Raw genomic sequence first — 17,319 nt, forward strand, 5'->3', positions numbered from 1 at the left:
TATCGTAAGCTTGTCCCATGCGACAAAGTCGTACTGTGTAAATCGCCCTTAACAGATATTTGACTGAAATGAATTCCTGCTATTACAGACTCTCGCTATTAAGGACAGTAACTTGTGGTCCCGAGGGTGTCCGCAATAAAGGGAGTTGACTGTATATGAAAACCAGACCTTACAACTGTACTTCACTGTTTCTGGTAGAGTTCTATGACCAGAGGAGAAGTGCAGGTTTGTTTAGAGTGATACAATTATTTAGTAGCAAATATATGATAGAATAAAAGCTATAATTAGCTCAAAAACAGCCACTCACGTACCCCTATTATCCGCTTCATAGCATCAAGTTTTAGATTGTCCTTTGAGCTATCTAACATAGTCTTCAGATCATCATGCCTGCAAGTCAACACAGAGTCACGTCCTGGGTGAACTTAAAATCAAATTGAAACCCCGTGACAACTGTACACATCTGGCGCTAACTTCCCTCGAAAATCATGCAGAAAGAGCGAGGTTACCTTTGAAAATCACTAGAAAAAAAACCACCAGTTGAGGTGTCAGGGACATCAGGGTCTCCAGTGGGTCTTTCAGCGTTGTACGACATGCTTGAAGCCGCCATTTGTTGAAATAATCAGCTGATCTTCTCCTTGAGCTAATCAAACATGGCTGCCTTCGTGGAAGTGACCTTCCTTAGCCCCAGTCCTTCTCTCTATGAGACGCGAAAGGAACTGTGGGAATGGAAAGAGTTGACCCGCCATTTTCAAGGAAGAATCAAAGGGTTGTTTATATGGCTGGGATTCAAGCGACTACGAATGGAGGGAAACACAATAAGGCAAGTTTATTTTCAGCTTATGTGTAGTGCTTAGGCACATGCCAGATTGGTAATCTAATCGGACGTAACATGTTGGACACCCTTGGTGTCTAGTCTTGTGTAATGACCAGCAGACAGAGAGGGTCATGCGATATCCACTCAGACTGTAAGCTGCCGTATTTGTGCACACTTTACACTTTAGCTCCGTATAACAATTGATGGAAAGATTTCTGCACAGCCCCATACATTAATTATACATGCATCACTGCCATAATAACCCGCTTACACAAAGAACGAGCATGAATAGAGTTTGAGTCACAAAATGTATACATTTAAATTAAGCTCAATGTGTGACCGGGTTGTGCGGAAATCTTGCCCAGAGTTTTACTGATTTTGGTCTACCACTTGATATGCTATGATCTGGGCTGGAAGGTGTTCACACTTGCGACAGAAGCAACGGAATCAGAATCAGAGTCGGAATCAGAAAACCTTCTGACTTAGTGTGAATCAATACTATAGAAGCAGAAAAGGAAGCCTTGCTTTTGTTCGAAATGGCAGACGGCTGCTATGTTTTCCATTCTAAATCTTGCGTAAATGGATTGGGAATGAGCCCATTGATCGATTCTTCTGCTTACGACTCTGTTTCTGATCAACCAGTTCACACTTGATTGCAAGCGACAGAATCAGAAGAAAAAGGAAACATAATGATCCTTGCGATTCCGATAGTTCCATCAAGTTTACGATTGCAATTCTGTCTCCATGTCATTTATGGTAGACATCACAAGGTGCCCCCTACCCTAAATTCTTACTGAAACACAAATAATTCTGTCAAACATGAAGTCATGTTCAGCTATGTTCTACATTGTATCTCCTGCAATCATCTGTGATCAATTGCGATAAGAAAGTGGTACCAAGAAAATTCACATTTGGCCAATTCTGATGTCTGGGAAGTATGCAGGTAAAATAGATCACTTTCTTTTCTGATCATTTCCAATTCTTTGCGATCAAGTGAATGAATAATTTCTATGATCCTGCAATCATCGGCGATTGTTTGGAATCATGTGAAAACCTGGCCTTACTCCTGCCTTGCACCAAGCCTTCCAAACAATCTTGCATCCAGTGTCTATGGGTTTTCGGTCAATAGACGGTCATCAGGCCCCCAGTTGTTCAAAGAGCAGATAACTTTCTCCGCTGGATAAGAGTTACACAAGACTGTTCTCAGTCTCCTATTGAGACGTAGTCAGGGCACGTTGAGTCGAGGAGATGGAGCAAGAAAAATATTTTTCTATTTTTCCCGGCGCTTCCCCACTCCTGCTTCCCTCAGTAGTTTAGACACTCTCCCCAGGTTGCGCCCGCCGTTACAATCTAAAATCCCACGGAAAAATAGGGGACTGTGAACAGTCTAGAGTTACACTGTATTCGCTCTTTGAACAATCAGGATAGGTGTTTCCATGGCTAACATCTGCTTATGCTCAACAAGATGTCTTTTAACTTTTATCACAATTTTGTTGCATTGTTGCTAGACAAGATACGTGAAATGTTGTTTAGTATAACATGGGCTGATATGAATACGTGTCTCAAACCTCTTTGTCAGTCATGTCCAATACTCACCACTTGTTCGGGTCGTGAAAGTGCCTTTACGACTCGTGCCAGTCGTACGAGCCAAGTGGTGAGTGTGATACTTTTAATGAAAATAACATGACGTTTGATTTGGTAAAACTGCATCTCATTAAAGGAGGTCTTGGCCTGCCAAATTCGTACGAGTCGTACGACTCGTTCAAGTGGTGAAACTGCATCTCATTAAAGGAGGTCCTGGCCTGGCAGATTCGCACGAGTCGTACGACTCATTCAAGTGGTGAAACTGCATCTCATTAAGTAAGGATTCTTTAATCCATGAGCCGAACCAAGCGCAGTACACATGAATATATCTCGTTCTTTAATCCATGAACCGAAACAAGCGCGCTACACATGAATATATCTCGTTCTTCAATCCATGAACCGAAACAACCGCGCTACATGTGTATATAACTTGTTCTTTAATCCATGAACCGCAACAAGCATGCTACACATGAAAATACCTTGTTCTTTAATCCATGAGCCGAAACAAGCGCACTACACATGAATATATCTCGTTCTTTAATCCATGAACCGAAACAAGCATGCTACACATGAAAATACCTCGTCCTTTAATCCATGAGCCGAAACAAGCGCACTACACATGAATATATCTCGTTCTTCAATCCATGAACCGAAACAACCGCGCTACACATGTATATAAATCGTTCTCGTTCTATCAGCGTGAGCGACCAAATGATGCGTTTCTCGTTGAAACAGAAAATAAACTAGGAGTAAACAAAATTTAAACTAGGGGCTGATGCTGTAAAATACAACAAATATAAGTTTTCTTCGTTCTTTAGTGTGAGAAACTAAATGATGCGTTTCTTACAAAACAAAACCTTACAATCGACTGGAACTAGGAAACATGTTTTCCTGGCGACTAATGCAGAATACTATAGATTAAAATTAGTATTTTAAGGAAAAAGTAGACTGTACGGTAGTGTTGGTCAATAACTTTAGTGGCATTTGGTGGCACCTAAAGGAGCCATTGTGAGAGATCATTTTGTAATGACTCTCTTTTACTTCGGTAACCCATTGAGGTACAGAAGTTTGTTGTAGTCTACGTCAAAGTAGAACCACAGATGGCTTTTCTGCTCGGCATTGTTGAGGACAAAATCTACTTGTCTTGCCCTCTTTTCTGCTTTAACTGTTGAGTCTGCCCAGTGTTGCGCCAGCATTATCCATCTTCTGATAAGGGTTGGCTCACAACCGTTGCCGATGAGAAAGAGAACCAACTTGAAGGTTTCGGTTTCACCCATGGGTTTTCTCCAGAATATGAGCCGCATTTCCTTTGACCACGATTTTAAAGGAAAGAATGTGTCCCCGTCAATTACTCTCGTCAACTGCCTTCTTTCCTCCACTACTTCTGCTCGTGACAGTAAACAAGTTTCTTCCAAACAGCCCATGAGATGCATTTTTCGACTCGACAATTTACTTTGTCGACTCGCAAATGCTTCTGTCCACCCGTACGACTCGTACGAGTCGACAACTGATTGCTAGGGCCCTACAGCCTTACAAACACGGACTGATATTTTCTAAGTCTCCCTAATGAGATGCATTTTTCGACTCGACAATTTACTTTGTCGACTCGCAAATGCTTCTGTCCACCCGTACGACTCGTACGAGTCGACAACAGATTCCTAGGGCCCTCAGCCTTACAAACACGGACTGATATTTTCTAAGTCTCCCTAATGAGATGCATTTTTCGACTCGACAATTTACTTTGTCGACTCGACAAAGCCTCTGTCCACTCGTATGACTCATACAAGTCGACAACTGATTGCTAGGGCCCTACAGCCTTACAATCACGGACTGATATTCTAAGTCTCCCTAAAGAGATGCATTTTTCCACTCGACAATTTACTTTGTCGACTCGACAATGCTTCTGTCCACCCGTACGACTCGTACGAGTCGACAACTGATTGCTAGGGCCCTACAGCCTTTAATACAAACACGAACTGATATTCAAAGTCTCCCTAATGAGATGCATTTTTCCACTCGACAATTTACTTTGTCGACTCGACAATCCTTCTGTCCACCCGTACGACTCGTACGAGCCGACAACTGATTGCTAGGGCCCTACAGCCTTACAAACACGGACTGATATTTTCTAAGTCTCCCTAATGAGATGCACCCCTAAAAATTAAAAGCAACATCATGTAATTCCACGAAAATGTAACTACTTCACCACTTGCACTAAACTGACCAGTGGAACAATTGTTCCACGGCTCGTACGAGTCGTAAAGGCACTTTCACGACCCAAACAAGTGGTGAGTATTGGACAACCCTCCTCTTTGTTGCAGTCAGCATTACAGAGAGTAGAACCAGCTTCTGCTACTTGCAAATGTTTCACCAAGACATCTTCATTTCAAGGCATGTTACGCTAGGGAATGTTTCATGCATGCAACTTGGATGTCAACAAACTAGGGAGGCAATTTGAAAGAAAAATTACCTGGTGTAATCCTGGAGAGAAGATCAAATTCATTTATATTTGTGATTCAGTTTCAAAACATGTGGTTCATGGAATCATTTCACTCTTAAACAGGTTTTTTCTTGGCTGCAGCAAGTTTTTGGTCAAGATCCGATTCCTCAATTTGAAATCAACAAGTTCACTTTAAGTGTCCTAGAGCAGCTTGCAAACAGAAATCAAGAGCAGAATAAAAATGCTGAAATAATCACTAAAGACTACATTCAGAAGGCAACAGAATATGCTGCTGAAGGTAAAACTACATGTAAATATAAGACACTGTATTTTATTTTATGAACTATTGAGCTTTCTTGGTCCATTGGACACAAAGTGTTGGCAGGGTACATGTTCTCAGTAACTAAGTATTTTGTTGATACAGTGGTTTATAGTCAACCCCCAACTGGGTGGGGGGGGAGGGGGGCTAGGGAATACAGAACTTTTTAGGGTAGTTTAGGTGGCTATTAGCAAGGCACTGAAAAACCATTTTTTGGGGGTGACATGCCCCTGTAAAATGGCCCCTCAAAAAGACATGTGACACAGCACATTTGTCAAGTTAACGACAACCCAAAATGTACATTGTAAAAGAGACCAAAATATTCATAACTTATTTGAAAAAATTGCTGAAAATTCTGGGACACTCCCCTGGAAAGTGTTACAGTTTGAGAAAAATTAAAACAGTGACAGAATTACTGTCAGGAATAATTCACACGAATTAATAACACCCCAAAATGAAAAGGAAACCAAGACTAGACTGTATTTATCTGCACTTTGTGAAATGGAAATGACAATTTACATTGAACAACAAATGGTGTGAAATTACATGAAACCAAGAGTTTCATGGTATGCCATTGCTTCATACTTTATGGGGTATCTTGTTTCTGAATTGCATTTGACTTGTAAAAGTTTTGTTCTAAGTAACATTTTTTGATTTATTTTAAGAAGCTAAAAACAGGTATTATGTTCACATTATAAATCCCTGAAAATAGAAATGAATACAAATTATTAATTACATGTTTCAAGCAACCACCCATTGATGGTATTTTGAGCCTAGTACTAACTTAACCTGTTTCTTGTTATACATGGATTGTTAATTTGTTTGTCTGTTTTTTTTTTCTTTTTCTCAGTTGAAAGACTCAGCAGGATAATGGAGCAGGTGGGTTTACCAGTATCCAGCATGTCACAGTCAGGAAGAATGAGTTTGAAAACCCTGGCTTCTGTGGCCTTGCTGCTTGGAACCAAGAACTGCTCTACATCAAGGTAACTGAAAAGGGACTTGAGGGGCAGGGGGTGGGGGTGTGCAGTAGAAAGGCACATTGCAAACTGGCAAAGGAGCCAAAGAAATTAAGGATTGGAACTAGGAGTAACGTGTATAAAACCAGTTACTGTTAATGTAAAACAGCATTTGATAGAAGTGTGTCTCTTTACAAGGTCAAGGTAGCAGAAGATTCAAGATTATATTGGGAATCTACTGTATTGTAATTTTGAAATAATGTTGTGTATTATGTTAGGGACTAAATCCCAACAGTATAGTGACACGCAGCATGTATTTAGGATATTTTTAACTGTCATCAAACTTGGGCATTAGGCATACATACACTGTTATGGGTTCAGCAATCATCTTGAAAAAATTCTTTGGCTACATAATGCTGTTCAAATGTGACTACATTTTTAAGAGCATTTTTTAAGGGCATCCAATATGCATTTTTTAATAGGAAAAGTCTCTGCAATTACCAGAATTACAATGTACCAAAGGCTGTATGACCTGTAGGTAGTGTAACCTCTTGTAAATGACCACCTTCCATAAGTGACCTTCTACATGTATATTGTAAGTTAGTTGCTTATGGGGGTGGGGAAGCTCAATGCAGCCTCTGTTTAACATGGCCCTTTAAAAAATTAATGTCAGATCTGAGAGATCACTGTTGAACAAAAGCTGTTGTTTTCAGTCTTTTGTTAGGGATTGCAGAACAAAGTCAGGCCTTGTCAGCTGCAATTGATGCTAACTCAGAAGAGAAGCGACTTCTTTCCAGGCTCTTAATCAAAACAAAGAAAGCTCAAACTAATGTCTCTGACCTACAAAGGTACAAGTCAGTTGGAATTACTTCCTCTTATAATCTTACAATGTACATACAGTAGACAGGGTTCTTAATACTGAAATTAGGCCTTTAACAAGTGCTGTCATTTAAAACCTGTGTTGTTTTGTCATTGACTCCTGGATCAAAGTTGCTGTGGATCCACTTGCCTTTGGTTTGTAGACCAACAGCAAACTTTGACAATGTTATGTTGAAATCCATCACCAATGGAGAGATAAATAAAAAACTTTCACCAATTTGTTTTTTAACATAACTAAAAGAGAACAAATTTCTTGCAACTGGGAGTAAATGGAATAGAATGAAGAGAGTAAAATTAATGCAAAACTAATTATCCACAAAACCTTAAGTTAATATTAATTTTTAATTATTTATTATGTATTCTTTATTTGTCCAGTAAAGATTCATTGTTGTCATGGCAGTTTTGAGTGTCAGCTGTCTATGCTCTTGGGTGTAGTAACTCATGGTTGTAGCATACTATGATAATTGTTCTTTTTTAGATCTCTTGGTGGCCTTCAAGATCAAGTAGCCTTACAGGCTCCAAAGCTGAAGAAAAATGCTCAAGAAACGGACTTTGTGAAATTGAAATGCAAAGAATATGAGAAAATTAACAAGGAACTTGAGGTTAATGTGCATTGTATTTCAGTCTTTGATTAAATCCCGATGATCAGAAATTCAATCGATATCAATCGATAAAATTAGTTAATTGGTATCGATTGGTATCGGCCAATCAATGACCAATCGATAACCACACAAAACCGTTCATCGATTGCCATCGATTGGCTCAGCAACCTTGAACAAACGTCACGCACGCTACCTGTCTGATCATCCGCCAATTTTTAGGAAGCCCTGGGGACAAAAAAACAAATTCCAACCCAGGATACACCAAACACCAAAACTAAAATGGCTCATCGCTTACTACTGTGATGATAAAAGGAACGTCTTTTTATCTTTTGGTGCATATTTTATTTCTTTTAGACGCAATTGGCACCTTTATAGATTTTTTAGTTTGTATGTATGTGATCTTTGTTTTAAGCACAGTTAGGTTCGTTATTATATTAAAGGCTAGGTGTTGCTGCTTTATTCATTATTTTGCAACAACTCATGCTGCTGTTGTTGGCAACTTCATTGTTTGCAAAAGTACAACTTCTGTTACCAGAATTTTTCTGTGAAGGCACGGTGCAACCACTTTCCGTTTTTTGAAGTCTATAGATTGGCCCATGGAAGAAACTTTTAATTTGTCAAAAAAAAAAAATGGATTCCTGTGGACGGGCCGGGGCATTAACGTTAACGAGAAAGAAGAGAGCATTGTTCTCCCGTTAACATTAAAATGAAATGTGTTTATAATTACTGCGTACAAAGTTGTGTTTTTTATGCTTCGATTCTGGTTCCGTCAATCTGCAACCAATCGATAGCAATCGATACCAATTTATCTATCGATTGGTATTGATAATCGATACCAATTGATAACCACAGGAATCTTTGCCATCGATTGGTCATCGATTATCAATATCAATTGATTAATTGATATCGATTGTCTGCGATTATCAATTCCATCGATTGGATTCCCCGGGATTAAATCCAAAGGTAATACAAAGGTTGTGATCCAATAAGAATTGTATAATGAGATGGGGTTTTTTATGTTCACTACAGGGATATCAAAGTAAAGTTCAGCTAGATTCTAGCATCTTCCATGGATCCCTTGTCAAGAAATCAGAGGTATGATGATATATTTTTCTAGAACTGATACAAAGTTTCAGTCAGTGTGATACATTGGAAGGCAAAAGAGGAGAGTGGAGGCTATCTTGAAATCAAGCTCCCTAGTGCAGCTTAGACTTACAATTTGTATGTGGAGGACGTGTGTGTGTGTGGACCATAAGATTTACACCTTTTATGTTGTCTTCTTCACGTGTACTCTCCCTTGCTTTCCCAGTCAGGCAATGGAGCATGGGATCAAAACAAGTTCTTGTTTTGATTGAATTCAAATTACTTTTAAAATAAAGTACTGTGGCTTCCTTTTTGTGATCAGGAAGTGAGGATTATCAAGGAAAAGATGAAACCAATCAAAAGCAAATTAGAAGGTTACCACAGTCTTCCACCCGTAAGTACAGTAATTATTTGATAATCATACCCTTAATAGGAAAATAACTAAAGAGTTACAAGCAGAGAATTAATATTTTTCAATCAATTTTATGTATCGTAGTGAATCTGTACTCATTACATGCCTTTATCAAATGCCATTAACATGCCTGCCAATTTTCTTACTCTATAGGACATTTCTCAAGCCAGAGTTAAGGTTGAAGAAGCAAAGATGCAGTTGGTATGTTGCAGTACTGTTGCTATGATTTACAAATGGACATTGTTATATTTTTGCCTTATTTCCTGTGTTTTACTTTGGAGTCAAGAAAACATTTCCATATTAATCATGTCTCACTTTGGTTACTCACCTGCAGAAGTGAACCTGATTACAAACTGTGAAGCAGTGGTTTTGGCTATTCCTTTTATCTTTTGAAAATTTGGAAGGCAGTTGAATTCTAAAATTAATGTACATAGGTTCATAGGGTTTTCTTGGCCCACACAAAGGGGTGATTTCTAAACGTGTATATTCTACCTTTTCTGAAACTATAAGGTCAAAAAATTAATGAATTAAAGAAATTCATTACTCACAATATCCAGACTTTATGGAAAAAGTCCTGATTGGGAGGTCAAATCATGACTACACTAATGCGCCTTCATGTATATTGCACCAATCACATTATCCCTTCACTAATTTAGTTGTTTTTTCTTTCGGCCCTAGGAAATGTTGGAGCGACAACTGTCAATCAGTATAGACACACTTCACTTGTAGCAGGTGTTGTTCGATCGTCTTTAAATATGGTATCATTAAGTTTGTACAAGGAACTTTGACTTACACATCCTGCTACTTGGGGCTTCTCAACCAGGATATTGCTAGTGCCATGTGTGTTTGGTTGGAATCGTCTCTCTCAAAGGATGAACTGACATGGTTGCTAGGCTGGGAAGATGATAAAATCGTATCCCATGGCTGTGTGAAAGATATTCTATGGCTCTCAGTGTGTTACTCAAAAACCACATCAGAATAGAACAATACACAAACCGTTGACTTTCCGACATGTGCCTAGGCAAAGTGGAGGCTACACTCCCCTTATCTTGAAATCAAATTAAATTTAACAACAAGGTACAAGTCAGACTGCAGGGTGAATTGATTGTGAGAGAATCTTCTGGTTGTCACTGGAGAGTGAGTTGAACAGTAAATTAATAATAATTTACTAGACTAAGTGATTATAGGGGAAAAAGTCAAACTGTCTTGCCGCACACTGAACTTGATGCACTTGAAGTTTTTGACTACAACTTTACTATAGACCGGTATGCATTTGTACAAAATTAATCATCTTGCTGAATCTCTTTAAAAGAAGTTTATTGTGCAGAAAAAAATAATTAAATATTTGACAGCAGACACAGTTTGCTGATGTGAACTAATTAAAGTTGATGTTTTTTTATTTTTTAAATAAAGACAAATTATTGTCAATGACACAGATTTGGCATTCATTAACCAGGAGTAAATTCAGCAGTGCCTGGCATGGTCCTAATTACTTGTAACTGTATATAAGAGCTGTACATTCAGGAAAAGCTATACAGTGTTGGTCCTGGTAGAAATTTGTACATGTAGGACAGTGCGACACAATAAAAACTCTGAAGAAAAACATGCTTCACACAAGGGTTCTCTTAATATTTAAAGCAGGCGGCTACTGTTATGCAGCAGCCATCAGATGGCAAATTATGTAAGAAGTTGCCATCCCCACCCTGCTGCGAACTAGCCAATTTTTTTTGCTGGGGCCAAATCGCAGACAAATTTGTTCGGCCATTAGCTAGCCACAACGTTTTATCATGACAAACATGCTGTGCCTCCATTGAGATCAAAATTAATCCAAAATGGTGCCAGCTCTCTCAATGAAGTCAAGAATAACAAAACTTGCTCATTTTGTATTGCTTCTATGCTTGGGAGAGTACAAAATACTATTAGTACTAAAATGAAAACATGGGAGAGGATTTGCACACTGAGACAAAAAGGCACAAGTGCATTCAACATATATGTATTATTGCTGAGAACTTGGTGAGAAAGATCCAAGTGAACTTTGGTATCATATTCTCCTGTAAAAGGGTCGAGAGTTTCTAAAAAATTCTTGCATTACTTGTATTTTAGAGACTAGAAAATCATCTCTTTCAGTTCTGTGTTTGGTGCCATTTGGTATTTGTACTTGAGCATGTAATCAGAATGATAGTGCTGTTTCTAATTGATGACACGAGTGAATCCGGGCAAATTATCTTTGTCTGTTGCACAATAGCTGACAAGGCCTGACAAAACGTTTTGAGATTTAGTACTGCCAAATTGCACTCGACAAGATTTTTTGTTCATCCAACAAAATATTGGTTGGTGTGTGGTAGGCTTTGAGGGAAGAATTTCTGCAAAGCTTAGAATAGTATTAGCTTAGATTAGTAGCATCTTTTAGCATTTTTATTCATTGTAAATTTTTAATTTTCGAGGTCCTTTTTGTAAACCACTTTTTAGTGAAAAAGTTTCCTCATTAAAGATTGTCATTATTATTATTATTATTATTATTATTATTATTATTATTATTATTAATAAGTATTCTCAGTATCATGAGCAAAATCATACATCAGAACCACTGAGAATTCTTCATTTCATAGTTAATATTAAGGACGGTGCCTACTAATACCGAAGTATTTTTGTGCGGTTTATGACTATGCGGGAAAAGCAGATCTTAGCAAGGCTTACTGGAATTCAAAAAGAAAAATGGGGGTAACCACGCATTTTTCAGAGATAATTAAGCAATAATATTGCTTAAAAGCGCCAAAATATGAAGCAATGTACGGGATTTTTTCCTAAATTGAAGCTCGATTATCTCTGAAAAATGCATGGTTACCCCCAATTTTCTTTTGAGATACCAAAAGCATTTGCTAATTACTGCTTTCTCCATATAGTTTTAAACCGCGCAAAAATATTCCTGTATTAGTAGGCACCACCCATAGGAAACCCGAGTATCTTGAGATGCGCAAAACGTATGCGCAGTAACAATAGTAGGCACCGTCCTTAATAACAGTTTCATTATTTGACTAATGTCACATTATTGTACTGAATACAGGAATTATAGCCCAGTGTTCACTACACCAAACCTGCTGGAGTTCCACCGGGTGCCACGTCTAACTAAAAAGCACTGTCACAAAAACTTTAGCTGATTGTGGAAAACAATTTTATTTTGGACATCCAGCAGTCAAGTTGCCATTGTCATACTAAATAAAAGTTTGTCTCATAATAAATAACATAAGTTAGTTGTTAATGATAAAAATATTTGTCCCTCTGTCATGGCAATTGAATGTCACTATGTTCTGTCCAATTTAAGCTAATTATTTTCCAGCCTGATCTTTCCACTCATCAGGTAAGCAAACAGTGTGTCTTTGACAGAACAATCTAAATGAACCATCAAAAGTCAGTTGCATACTTAGTAATTCTTACATTAACAAATGTACTGTATGGTCAATTATAAGTAATTAAAAAGAAACCTGGTTGTTTGAAGTATGTGTTAATTATTACAATGATAATTATTTTGTGTACTTTAAGCCAGCAACACACTAGGCGATTTTATACACTGTTCGTGGTGATCAGTGAAAATCACCAAAAATGTGCTTGGTACTGCAATAGTGGTTTTGACCAATCGATGTGATCAGTGTACAGAATCGTTGGTATCTGATACACCTGTATGCCAAAAATTGGCAACATTTAAATTTGCCATCGTTCACCTAGTGTGCCTGCTCCCACAATTCTATTCACTTATCACTGTGAATCACCAACTAATTCAACCAATCAGATTGTGCGAATTTATCGCAACTTTTCAAAATGGTGAACAGCAATGAAATTAGTGGAAAATGGTCAAGACCAGCGTACAAAATCACCATGTGTGCTCATCTCAAGTGGTGATGAAATTTTCTTGTGATCAAATTATTTTGCAACAATCAGCGAATAAAATCACCTTGCGTGACACTGGCTTTAGAGTCATTTAGTCCTTGGCTGTATAACTATTAAAGATTTGTTTCTGAGAAAGTATATGATGTTCATGTTTTCCGCTGGATAAAACTGACTAGTCTAGGTATAAAACAGACTCTTTTTACAGTCTTTTTAATTAGCTCTGTACTGTCTGGAATGGTAAAAAAACCTCTTTACTGGAGACCCATGACTATCAATGTTCAAGTTCCCTTTAGTTAAAAGAGTGTATTTAAGTCATAAAAATACAAATTTAAAAATAGTATCATGCTAAAAACTTCAATACAGTTTACATTAACCCGGGAATATCTAATACAGTATTTATGTGCTATACTTTGTTGGCTGTACATAATTAAGATTGACGCTCTTTGAATAAATTGAAGGTTTTGGAATTGACTAAATTGAAGACTACATGCAAACAGTCAAGTAATTTTGAGTGAAACAAACAATCGACCTAAATTCAACATAAGACGGTGCTCTCAGCCTTCAATTATACTTCTGAGTTACTGATTAAAATAATTCAAACTTTGGTGTTAAAAGACATGGTTAAAATGGAGTTTAAAAGACAAGTATCTTAGAAATAAAACTCTCAAAACCCATGGAAAAAATGAATGACACTTAATTTAATCTAGTAAAAGCCTTATATTGAAAAAAGAAAACATTTAGCCATGATTCTATAGACTAGAGTTGTGGAAACGGATGTTTGTGAGAATATGAAACTAAATATTCGAGCCTGCAAGGTATATAATTATATGTTTCAAGTTCTGTCAACTTGTATGATGGAATATTTCTGTTGAGCAGATCAATAATTTCCTTGTGTTGTTTCAGAAAATAACTGTACTCCTCCCATAAAGGTATTTTAGTTTGGAGCACCCTCCCTTCTTGGAAATTTTCATCTTGTTTCCCCAAAAAATTAAAAAAAAATGGGCATGAGAATGAATGGACTGATCACCAAAGAAAAAATGAATGTGTTATTGATGGTTAAACAAATTCTCCCAACAAGTACTAAGAAACATGGAGAAAAGAGAGGAGAATTTGTCTATTGATGCTGTGGCTTATGTAAGGTTTAAAAGCTGACTTTTACAATGTAAGTGGATCCCCCCCCCCCCCCCTTGGGATTTCCAATGACCATTCAGGGGAAGGGGGTATTTGCTGAAACCACACATGTTAAGAAAACAACTCATGGGAAGTTTATAATTTTCTATCTATAGTACTGTTATAAATACCATGGTGATGACTGCTGTTTCAAAACATTTTTTCTTAAATCTGTCAACCATCAAAATTGTAAAAAAAATCCTCTTGTTTCAGCGGCCAAGAGGCCTCTAGTTGGGCATGTTGATATTAAAAAATGATTCTATGCAAAATGTTGCTCCAGAAGCAAGGATTTCGGTCAATCAAAGTGTATGTTTACAAAAGGTGGCTTGCTAAAAGAAGTCACAAAATTGATCAACCCCATGCTACTGTTTGGCTGCATGTCTGTTTATGAAAGTATTTCACTCATCTAGCATTAAGATACCAGTTTCATTGTGGAGATGGCAATAGATTGCATAAGGCAGAGTCATAAGAACTATTCAAGTAGGTTATGTCTGGATGAAATGTTGAAAAATAGCCTGTTTTGAGGGCATTCAGGTAGTGGGGTCCGGCACAAGAACAATTGTGTCCAAATAATAAATGCAAGGAACCTTTTTTCTCCAGTCTCCTCACCTTTCACTTGCATAGCAATATTTTATTTGACAATGTGGATCTCCACTATCTGAATGCTGGCACAGGCTCATAGAAAATAGAAAAAGATTTACAGAACAAATGATCTTGGCCTTTGCTTTGAGCCTCTCTTTTTCTCTTTGCTTGTTTTTTCTTTTACTTTCATTGCTTGGCTTTCCTGCCATCTTTTTTGACATTGTTTCTCATGGATAGAAATTGATGCTGAGCCATACTCACGACCACAAAGATAACACACAACCAAGGATGGCTTGCTGGGTGTAAAACTTTTCTTTCCTTGCACTTCATCAACCCAACTGGATTCTTCGCCATATGCAGTAACCTCTGGTGACAGCAGATCTCCATAACTCCCACTTCTTGGTGGGTTTTTTTGGTTATTATTTTCTTCAGCAACATGGTCAATTTTTATACTAACAGGGAGGTGAACTGAGTGTCGTTTCTTTGATTCTTTTTCTTTCTGTACCTTCTCTGCAGCTTCCAACCTCTGTTGTGCATCCCATTTTTTCAGACATTGCTTTTCATGGATTGGCAGGGAGTGTGCAGTAAACTGTTTCCCACAAAGATAACAAAGTATCATCCTTGATATCTGATGGATGCCCTTGGGTGTTTTTGGTTTGTAGTTACTCCTGTCAAGGAGATTGTCACAAGATGCAGATCGGGGTTTATTCTGTTTTCCTAGAGGGGTGAAACTCATAGCACTGCTTGCCAAGTCCCGTGAAGATGTCAGAGAAGAAACTGATCCTGCCTTAGTGATTGTTGCCTCATGTCCACGAGAACATGGACTGCGAGAACGTTTGGGGTTAGCAAGGCGCCATTTCTTCAGGCACTGAGGTTCATGAATTTTCAAGGACTTTGACCCATATTCACGTCCACAGATATAACACACTGTCAAATTAGGATGACTTGAAGAAGACCTATCAGATAAAGATGTTTCAGTTTTTGTTTCAGTAGCAGTTTCCTGTGAATCGGATGATCCTGTTAGTGACTCTAAAGATCCTTCCCTATTCTGGAGATTCGAAATTGAGTGATTGCCATTTAGCACAATACTTGCTGATGCAGTACAGACATCACTGTCCTGATGTTCTGTCTCTTTAGAAATAGTGTAAGTTGCAACACTGCACTTGTCAACATCTTCATCATCTGATGTGTTTTGCTCTGCAGAGGAACGAGACTGAACTTCTGCCCTCTCAAGTGATGCGTTATATTCAGACGATGAATCTGAAGAATCACCTGGTAATGCAGCAGTGCCAGGACTTAACAGTGGTGTTGTAGTAGCCAGTGACTTTGAACGCTCTTTTAACAACCTTTGTCCCAATTCTATGTCCTTCAGTGTAACAGCACTAGGTCTCTTCTGTGACGTCACGGTCGGCTTGGATGAGGCCCTTATGTCATCTAAACTCAAACTTTGTTGTCGATTAAAAGTTGGTACCTCGGGTAGAACTCTTCGTCTCCGCGGCTCGTGTGAAGATTTTCTTTTCTGTTGTTGCTTGGCGACTTCTTTTTCCCTTAGTTTCGCCATCTCCCATCTTTTTGCACACTGTCGTTCATGGACAGTAATGGAGTGTGAACTAAATTCTCTGCCACAAATATAACAAAGGACTGTTTTCGGCTTTGGCATTTCGAGGACAAGGGCTCGCGCTTGAAGTATTTTCAGATCTGTGGAAAGAACAATTGCAAGTACATTTAATTCCGAATTTGGTAATTATGATCATAACTCATTGCCAAAGACACCATCTTTATTTTAACATTAACCTCACTTAACACCGATGACACGTCTCCATGCACGGTTTAATTTGCCGTCTGTGCAATAGTCAATTGAAGTGAGACAATAAACGCAATATTCTTATCAATTCAGCGAAGAACAAACAACTTCTTAGTACCCGCTTGTTGTCATACCCAAATATCATACAAACAATAAAAACTTTAATATTTTAAACCGAACACAAGGAAGGGTGTCTCAAACAGATTGAAATGAACCAAGCCTTGAAAATTCGGTCGCGAAAACAACTTACAACAGTTTGGCATCGCTGACCAAGACTCAAGTGGAAACAACAAATATTTGGCCATACGAAACAAACACTTTTAGAGATGAAACGGTTGCGATAATGGCCTCGCTCGAATACACATTACGCTCGACGAACTGACGATAAATTTTAATGCTTTTAACGGAACAGTTACAATCACGGCATAGATTTCTGTCGGTATTATCTTGAGGTCGCTTAAATTAAATTAAAGGTTTTACTTACCCGTTCACTGCCCTTTGCCACCCAAAAGCGCTCAGGAAAAAAATCGTTCCTCGTTGCTTGTGACGCGTGAAATTTTGCAAGAACAAGATTTCCTCGCTGTCTTCGCGTCATAGGGGATCTGAAGCGAACAGACAGCTGTCCCTATCACCTGACCTGTTTACAACTGGGAGTTTAGTAACTTGCTGTGGCCAGACCGCCAGAGGGGACGCGAACATACGTGTGTGTGAGGTCACGGCAGAAAAATCTCCTTGAGAAACTCCGTCGTATATTCTACCAGCCTGATTTCTAACCGCTTCCAGGCGTAA

At 38.3% G+C, this 17,319-nt stretch overlaps 3 protein-coding genes across 3 annotated transcripts in view; 1 reads left to right on the plus strand and 2 right to left on the minus strand.

The window, feature by feature from the left end:
* Positions 1-684, minus strand: part of LOC146476840 (AP-3 complex subunit beta-2-like) — a 42,944-nt gene extending 42,260 nt beyond the window's left edge. The window contains exons 1-2 of the mRNA XM_085113945.1: positions 507-684; positions 312-387 (exon numbers count right to left, since the gene is read on the minus strand). Of these exons, the coding sequence (XP_084970071.1) occupies positions 312-387; positions 507-607 (177 nt within the window). The 5' untranslated portion in view covers positions 608-684. The remainder of the gene's footprint in view (positions 1-311; positions 388-506) is intronic.
* Positions 685-694: 10 nt separating this feature from the next.
* On the plus strand, positions 695-10,696 carry LOC146476841 (HAUS augmin-like complex subunit 1). Its single transcript, XM_085113952.1, has 9 exons — positions 695-820; positions 4,962-5,136; positions 6,008-6,140; positions 6,827-6,961; positions 7,471-7,594; positions 8,624-8,689; positions 9,000-9,071; positions 9,243-9,290; positions 9,768-10,696. Exons 1-9 carry the CDS (start codon positions 725-727, stop codon positions 9,816-9,818), a joined length of 900 nt encoding a protein of 299 aa, XP_084970078.1. The 5' UTR covers positions 695-724; the 3' UTR covers positions 9,819-10,696.
* Positions 10,697-12,244: 1,548 nt separating this feature from the next.
* LOC146476842 (uncharacterized) lies at positions 12,245-17,149 on the minus strand. Its single transcript, XM_085113950.1, has 2 exons — positions 17,015-17,149; positions 12,245-16,424 (listed from the first exon to the last, which is right to left on the minus strand). Exon 2 carries the CDS (start codon positions 16,384-16,386, stop codon positions 14,842-14,844), a length of 1,545 nt encoding a protein of 514 aa, XP_084970076.1. The 5' UTR covers positions 16,387-16,424; positions 17,015-17,149; the 3' UTR covers positions 12,245-14,841.
* Positions 17,150-17,319: the final 170 nt, after the last annotated feature.

The sequence above is a fragment of the Pavona decussata genome, unplaced genomic scaffold (assembly GCF_977016875.1).
Source record: "Pavona decussata unplaced genomic scaffold, jaPavDecu1.1 SCAFFOLD_72, whole genome shotgun sequence".
Classification (NCBI taxonomy): Eukaryota; Metazoa; Cnidaria; class Anthozoa; order Scleractinia; family Agariciidae; genus Pavona; species Pavona decussata.

Bases quoted from the DNA above. Each gene is read 5' to 3' on its own strand.
- LOC146476841 (XM_085113952.1), top strand. From the start codon at position 725: ATGGAAAGAGTTGACCCGCCATTTTCAAGGAAGAATCAAAGGGTTGTT. The intron at 821-4,961 runs GCAAGTTTATTT...ACTCTTAAACAG, and splicing joins ATGGAGGGAAACACAATAAG to GTTTTTTCTTGGCTGCAGCA. The intron at 9,072-9,242 runs GTAAGTACAGTA...CTTACTCTATAG, and splicing joins GTTACCACAGTCTTCCACCC to GACATTTCTCAAGCCAGAGT.
- LOC146476842 (XM_085113950.1), bottom strand. From the start codon at position 16,386: ATGCCAAAGCCGAAAACAGTCCTTTGTTATATTTGTGGCAGAGAATTT.